The sequence below is a fragment of the Glycine soja genome, chromosome 15 (genome assembly GCF_004193775.1).
Source record: "Glycine soja cultivar W05 chromosome 15, ASM419377v2, whole genome shotgun sequence".
In the NCBI taxonomy this organism is placed as follows: domain Eukaryota; kingdom Viridiplantae; phylum Streptophyta; class Magnoliopsida; order Fabales; family Fabaceae; genus Glycine; species Glycine soja.
This window is the reverse complement of record NC_041016.1, coordinates 33,837,533-33,845,506: the sequence shown is the minus strand read 5'-3', so window position 1 is coordinate 33,845,506 and position 7,974 is coordinate 33,837,533. Positions and strand designations below refer to the sequence as shown.

At 31.7% G+C, this 7,974-nt stretch overlaps 1 protein-coding gene across 2 annotated transcripts; it reads left to right on the top strand.

The window, feature by feature from the left end:
- The first annotated feature begins 2,563 nt into the window (after nt 1-2,563).
- On the top strand, nt 2,564-7,974 carry LOC114388389 (ALA-interacting subunit 3-like). 2 transcript variants are annotated; one of them, XM_028348848.1, is made up of 9 exons: nt 2,564-2,737; nt 2,862-2,987; nt 3,629-3,687; nt 3,777-3,851; nt 3,952-4,062; nt 4,205-4,275; nt 5,014-5,311; nt 6,544-6,833; nt 7,529-7,974. In XM_028348848.1, exons 2-9 carry the CDS (start codon nt 2,912-2,914, stop codon nt 7,581-7,583), a joined length of 1,035 nt encoding a protein of 344 aa, XP_028204649.1. In that variant the 5' UTR covers nt 2,564-2,737; nt 2,862-2,911; the 3' UTR covers nt 7,584-7,974. The 2 variants fall into 2 exon arrangements, with proteins under 2 accessions (XP_028204649.1, XP_028204648.1); XM_028348847.1 differs by having other exon boundaries at nt 2,564-2,987.

The following is a 7,974-nucleotide window of genomic DNA, read 5'->3' as shown; positions in this document are numbered from 1 at the left end:
AATTACCCATAAATCAATAACCATATAATTTAGCATCCATTATTCTATGAGTAATCAAAATAATCATTAATTTTGGAATTAAATAACCTTACAAATTTGGCCACTTTGGTGACTAACAAATTCAACATACATTTAATTCCAACCAAGTATAATTGAAATAATCATTAATTTGGAATTAAATAACCTTACAAATTTGGCCACTTTGGCGACTAACAAATTCAACATACATTTAATTCCAACCAAGTATAATTGAAATAATCATTAATTTGGAATTAAATAACCTTACAAATTTGGCCACTTTGGTGACTAACAAATTCAACATACATTTAATTCCAACCAAGTATAATTGAAATAATCATTAATTTAGAATTAAATAACCTTACAAATTTGGCCACTTTGGTGACTAACAAATTCAACATACATTTAATTACAACCAAATATGTATGGCCTAGACATACTTATTACTATTAACAATTCATAGCCATTCTATTAATTTCATTCCAGACCATAAAATAATATTTGCATTTATTTGTGTTTTTACATTCTAACACGTTCAAGCAAATATGTAGCATATACATATATTTACTGCTACCAATAATTGCAAAACATTCACATTAATTTAATTACAGAACATAAATTTTCAATTCTTTAATCACGCTCAACAATAATTTTTTGGAAAAAAAAAGATCAAGTGGGATTGGAAATAACAAACATAAGGTTGCAAATAACAATTTCCAAAATTTCATATTCTTCCTACAAACTTACCTGGGCAGCTTTTCAAAATTGAAATTGAATATTTACGTTTAGGCACGCTTCCTTTCTTTCACCATTAGAAGTAAAAACTTTCTCCAAATTTAATATATACATGCCGTGCAACTTTCTCTCCCATAATCATAAGTTTTCAAATAATCTTTCTCCAAAAATTGGTATTCAACAATAATAAAAATATTGCCAATAAAACAATACATGCAACAGAAAATAAAATTCCTAAATTTCATAATTAGGATTTATGCATAATTGAGAGAAATTGAATTATCCCTAAATTTCATAATTAGGGTTCATACATAATTGAAAGAAATTAAATTATCCCTAAATTTCATAATCAGGGTTCATGTATAATTAAGAGAAATTAAATCATTCTTGGAGAATCATAAATTTATACCCATGTAAAAATTCTTAAGGGGTTTCCTAGACTATCAATTATAGGAAATAACAGGATTTTGAAACCTATGATTCTTACAAATAATCAATAAATAATAGATAATGTTTTGTGTACCTTTCTCCATAGGAACTTCTCTCCGGTGCACTTTGATCTCCTTGGAAAATGAGAGAAATAAGATTTCACTTCCTTTAGCCTTTCTTTTCTGCCTCTCTCCATTCGTGATGACTATGAATGAGAGAGAACACTTTTCTGGTCAGGAAGGGGACCTTATTTCACGTTAGTGGGTATTAACCCCCTTTTATAACCACTACTCTCATCAAGTAGCAGTTAACCCTAGAAACTTCTCCTATTAAGCCCAATTACAATTTAGTCCTTAATCATTAATTATTTACTTATTAGTCCCTACATAAGTCACATGTCTCTCACATGAGACATAAATTCTAACAGTTTTGTGGAAGCCCGAACCAAAGCTCAAAATTTCAATCCCCTGGTGCGTGAGGGGGGAAGCCATTGCCTTGGCTGGAGCCATTTCTAGGTTGCAAAGTCGGGGTCATCAAAGAGTGCTTCTTGAAGTTGACTGTCAAAGAGTAGTAAATTCTATTAATAAAGGGCAATGAGACAACTCAGAGCATAGAGAGATTATCACTTTGTTAAAATCTACACCAGATTACAAAGTTGTGTTTTTCTTAGAAGAGAAGGGAAGCAAATCCAGTTGCCCATTCATTAGTCAGGGCCTTTGGAATTTTACGCTAGTCTTCAAGATTTTGTGACATATTCTCTATGTATTGTCGATGTCTATTTGAAGGAATAAATGATATAAGTGTCTTTAAAAAAAAATCAAAGTAAATTGAAAATATTTTTTAATATTTTATTATTTTTATTTGTAGTTGACGCAATTGTAGTTGGTGCTATACAAAGCAATTATAGTTGAGGCTTGAATATGACATTAGTAACACAATAAATTTACTAATTAGTTCACCATATCCATTCTTGTAGCCACTGTTTAATGATAATAATAAATTTGGAGAATGGATTAAATTATTTTATATATATATATATATATATATATATTAAAAATTTTAAAATATATTATATCAAATCAAACTAATTAATGACTCATTTGATCATTAATATATTGACTGACGCACTATCTCAGATCAGTTTTCACAAAATTGCTTATAATTAATAAGAAATAATATATTAAAAAAATATATTATAAAAATGTGTTTGCAGCATTTCTCAATTTGTAATTTTCATATGATATGGCATTGAACTTTCAGTCAGGTCCGCTGTCTGCATTCTGGAACGTTTGAAAAACCAAAATTAGAGAATAAAAGACAAAAAACAGAAGAAGAAAAAAATAATAATTTGACATAGCCCATAACATAAGCAGTTGAATTCAATCGTGTGATTTGTATTTGCATTTGTTTGACTGGTCTTTGCTACTCTCTCTCTCTGTTCTTTCTTTGAAGAGGGAGAGAGAGAAAGGGTCACCGGCCGCCCCCGCCAATTGAACCCTCCTCCTTCTTTCCTTTCTACAATAAAAGTCAATTCCCAGAGCCACCGACCCAACTGGTAACCCGCCCACTCTTCTTCTACGATTATATCCACCTTTTCTCTCTCTCTCTCTCTCTCTAATTTCAATCTTCATTTGTTGATTTGTTCTTCTTTGGTCTGAATTCTCTTCTGGGAATTGGAGGTTTTCCGAAAAGGTTTAGTTTTTGATTGAATTGGATTGGTTCTTTGGCCATGTCTACGTCCAACGCTGGGGGTGCTGGATCCAATGATTCCAATGCTACCAGGAGACAAAGCAAGAGACCCAAGTGTAATAATTCTCTTATCTTGTCATTTGTTTTTGGCTTTCCATTTTTGTTTTTGGTGATTTTCATGTGTTTGCCACGTGAATTTTTGCTTTTGGTAAGTGCATGTTGGGTTGGGAAGGGTTAATGGTTTTGTTGAGGTTTGTTTCTTAAAGGGGGTTGATCTTTTTCTTTTAAGACCCTTTTTGAAGCTGTATTTCAAGAATTTAGACTTTGTTTTTCTTTATTAGTTGGTGTTGTGTAAGGAAATGCTTTTGGCATTGCTATTTATTATTGAGCTAGTTGAGGAGTTTTTTTTTTTGTTTTTTCTTTTAAGTTTGACAGAATGTTTTGATTCAGCAACAATTGTGTTTGTTTCCTTTGATGTTTCTAACTTTGAAACAAAAAAAGGCTTTCAGATTTAGTTTACACAGCAATAAGACTTTGTTAAAGACTTAAAGTAGATACTACCCACCTTTGATTGGTTTTTATTATGCTTTTTCGAGTTAAGGAAATGCTTTTGACATGGATATTTATTGGTTAGCTAGGTACGGAGGTTTTCTGTTTTTTTCTTTTTTTCTGAAGTTAGACAGCAAGTTTTGATTCATCAACAATTGTGTTTGTGTCCCTTGTTGTTTCTAATTTTTGACGTTGCTTTGCCTTTCAGACTCAAAGTTTACACAACAAGAACTTCCAGCATGCAAACCTATTCTCACACCAAGAGCGGTAAATCTTCCTGTTAGGATATGTTGTCAGTGATTCTCTTCATATTTTTAGAAGTCATTATTTAAATTGGTGTATTGCTTTCACTGCAGGTTATTTCAGCATTCTTGATTGTCACCATTGTGTTCATTCCCATTGGAGTTGCTTCATTAATTGCTTCGCATGATGTATGCTTGACTGCTGTACTTTCCGAATTTTGGTTACCTGTTCTTTATATCATAAATAGTGCTGACTTAATTTTTTGTTTATTATCTATCTATCAATCAGGTTGTTGAAATTATCGATCGGTACGACTTGCGCTGCATACCGTCAAATGTGACAGACAAGGTGGCATACATTCAGACTCCTGGAGAAAAGCAATGCAACAGGCAGCTAACTGTAAGTTTTCTTGACACTGATTTCTCTTTTTGATGCTTAACCATTATTTTTTCTGTTAACTCTGTTCCCATAATTGATGAATTATGGATTTCAAATTTTGACAATAGTTTGTTTTCTTAAACATTACTCTTGTGAATAATAGGTGGACAAGCGTATGAAATCCCCTATCTATGTTTACTACCAGCTTGACAACTTTTACCAGAATCATCGCCGGTATATACTCCTTTTATTTCTCGTGAATCACGCAACTTTTTATCCAATTGATTTGAATTTCATGTTTACCAGCCATGAGGAAATTGGTCTCAAGTGATAAGTATCGGCAACGACCAATCAACACCATTGGGCTCTGAGAAATTTATTGTTCAACAATGATTTTTATTGGCTGCCAACTATCTAACACAACCCTTCTCTTTTGGGCAATTTTACATGTTGCTATCAAATGCTGAGTTGAACTGCACTTTTGCTTAGCTTTCATGCTTTCCTGCTAGTCTGCTACAGTTTTTCAATGAAAGTAGAAAAATAACTAGTTGACAACTGACATGAAGTTCATTTAAAAGCTTTCATGTACAATGACAAAATATTTTAATAAATTATAAATATAACTTTTCGGAGTTGTAGCTATGGTTCTGTTTTTAACTTTAAGAAGTTTAGGGAATTGCATCAGAGATAAAAGTGATCTATTTGTATGGGAATATGGGATGAAGTTTTAAGAGACAGTGATTTGAAGTTATGTACTTTACTTTTCATGCATTCATCTTATATTCTGAACAGTTTTCCTTTTTAAAAAATATATATGTATAAGTAGTCTATCACTTCAATGTCTTCGACTGACTGGTTCCTTCAATAATTCTGTCTAGAAGCTTGGTTGGTCAATAGAGGAATCTAATGCATATAATTCACTTTATATAATTGTTTGTATTGTTATAAATATGTTCATCTTTTGTAATTTAGGTATGTTAAAAGCCGAAACGATGAACAGCTGAGGGATTCTGGAAAAGCAAACTCAGTAAGTGGTTGTGAGCCTGAAAATAATGCAAATGGAAAGGCAATTTTACCTTGTGGTCTTATAGCTTGGAGCTTGTTCAATGATACATACAGCTTCTCACGCAACAGCAAGAATTTGACAGTGAACAAGAAAGACATCTCATGGAAGAGTGACAGGGACCACAAATTTGGAAGTGACGTTTTTCCTAAAAATTTCCAGAATGGTTCTATAATAGGCGGTGGTAGCCTCAATGAAAGTATACCAGTAAGTCTTTACATGAACTCATACTTTGATTGAAATAAGCATCTATAAACTATATTAATTCTCTTTCTTCATAGAGTTCAGAACAGTAAATAGAGGTTGTTTTGCTATGTGCTGCAGTCTACATTGAGTCACTTTTTTTGCTTGCAATTTTTGGTTCATTATAATTTATTAATGTTGTTGTTATTAGCTGTTATTTAATTACTTCAGGAACCCTAATGATTGGTATACATACTGTGCACATAGGTTTTGTATTATTTTGATCCTTTTTTTCTTTTACTAAAAATTGAGTTCTAAACCACTTTTCTATTTTATAAACATAAATTACCGGTATAGTTATCATGCGTATGATAAAGTTTGGAATGGAACTATGGTTAAATTTCTATTTGACTTGCATTTAACTGGCTGAAACTGAAACTGAAACTAAGCTAATCAATCCAAAGGCAGGGAAAGTTTTGGAAGGAAAAATAATATATATTTTCTTAATATCAAAAGTGTAAAAGTATATATATATATATATATATATATATATATATATATATATATATATATATATATATATATATATATATATATATATAATTGAGAAATAACATTAGTATCTTTTTATTGCCCTGAGGATCAATTTTTTGTCCTTTACCTTTTCTGTATACAGAATTCCTAGTTTAGTCCTTACTGAAATGGTAGCAGTAGAAAATAATTGGCATATCATTTGTCCAAATGTAATACAGTTGTTGAATTTCCAGTTATGATCAAAGTAGAGAGTGGGAATGATACCGTAACTCTTGGCACCTTTTGGTATGAATGAGTTTTCTGCTCCAAGTTTTGAAACCTTTGATTTTATATTCATTCCTGACTTTGAATTAACAAATGATGAATCAGCTAGTGAACAAAAAGGCATCTTGAGTTGTGCAGTGAAATGGCTATCCTCTGTAATATTTTACTGCTTATTTTAAATTAAAAGCCCTTGAAATATACTTCATGTAAATAGTCCATTCTGCACCATGTGCGATTCGGTAATTTGTGTTACTTGTGCTGAGGCTAATCCTGACATTGATCAATCAGTTGGAAACCATTTTTTTGTATTCATTTATGTTCCTCGTTGCTTTTTCTTTCATTTTTATGATTTCCAACATATTCCATTGTTCATGTTTCATCTTGTGATTGTCTAGGCATTCTATATTTGCTTGTGTCAATGAGATAAGTTGCTCACTTTTTGAATGTTTATGGAACAGTTGAGTGAGCAAGAGGATCTTATTGTTTGGATGCGAACTGCTGCTTTGCCAACTTTTAGGAAGTTGTATGGAAAGATTGAGGTGGATCTGGAGAAAGGCGATGTCATAAACGTGAATTTGCATAATAACTACAACACATACAGTTTTAATGGCAAGAAGAAGCTTGTTCTGTCAACTACTAGCTTTCTCGGTGGAAAGAATGACTTCCTTGGCATTGCTTATCTCACTGTTGGAGGACTGAGCTTCTTTTTGTCAATGGCCTTTACCATCGTATATCTTGTCAAGCCAAGGTAAAAAGATCCCCTACTGCTTTCTACATGCAAGTCCCTTTTAAATACAGGCTGTTCATGGCATACCTTGATGAATTTTCCTATTTTTTTGCTTAGCTATTTGATCATAAATGGTGTTGAGTACACTCACTTTTTGCACGCATTAACTAATTGAACTTAAGTTCTCCCATTCCTTGACGTTTTACTTGCAAAATAGTATTGATTAGCATCCCATTAGTCAATTATGATTAGAAGCTACATATTTCTTGAGTTAATTGAATGTCAAGTGTATTGCAAATTAGTTGTATATTTAATACTGATTGATTTGAGTTTTCTTCTCTGGCATATTAAGATGGAAGAAAGAAATAGAAAATGGTATTATTTGCTGCCCGAACTACTAGGGTATGGAAAAAAATAAAACTATGCATTACTTCATTCATTTAGGTTAGAAATTAGTAAAGAAATATTTTCTTACTAGAAACTTGTATATATAAATAGCAAAATCCAAAATATAATGAGTTTGGCATAGTTTTTGTTGTACATATGCATGTTTTGTCGTTTCTATTCAATTATATATTCCTAGTAAATTCAACCTTATATCCATTCAAATTGTATAGTAGTTTATTGTTTGTCCATGATTCATATACATCAACAGCCATGCACAACGGCAATTTTGAATATTATTAGCTCCTAATATAATTGCTCTCTTTCTTTAGGCAACTTGGAGATCCCTCTTATTTGTCATGGAATAGGAACCCAGGAGGGCACTGAGCAAAGAAACTTGATCTTCCCAGATTTGCATGGCTTGTGCATTATACACACTACAGCGGTTGTAATTGTACATCAATTACTCATACATGCTTTTTTTTTTTGGAAGAAATTACTCATAATAACTATTCAGATATTAGGTGCTATTATTATCCCTCTACCCCAAAAAAATTATTTTATTCTACATCAGAATTGGTATATCTTGTATTTTATGACAAATAGCGTCTAATTATTTGCTAGTTACTTTTATAGCTACTTTTATACAATTTGAGAAAACATAGGTAGGTTCCTGCTTGGTATACTTTTATAGCTTTGAGAAAACATAGTTATGTACATGAGATGAAATGGTACTTTACCATAAAGGGATTCTTTTTCACTTGAGTTTTTGTTTTAA

Bases quoted from the DNA above. Each gene is read 5' to 3' on its own strand.
- LOC114388389 (XM_028348848.1), top strand. From the start codon at position 2,912: ATGTCTACGTCCAACGCTGGGGGTGCTGGATCCAATGATTCCAATGCT. The intron at 3,852-3,951 runs GTATGCTTGACT...TCTATCAATCAG, and splicing joins CATTAATTGCTTCGCATGAT to GTTGTTGAAATTATCGATCG. The intron at 4,063-4,204 runs GTAAGTTTTCTT...TGTGAATAATAG, and splicing joins AATGCAACAGGCAGCTAACT to GTGGACAAGCGTATGAAATC.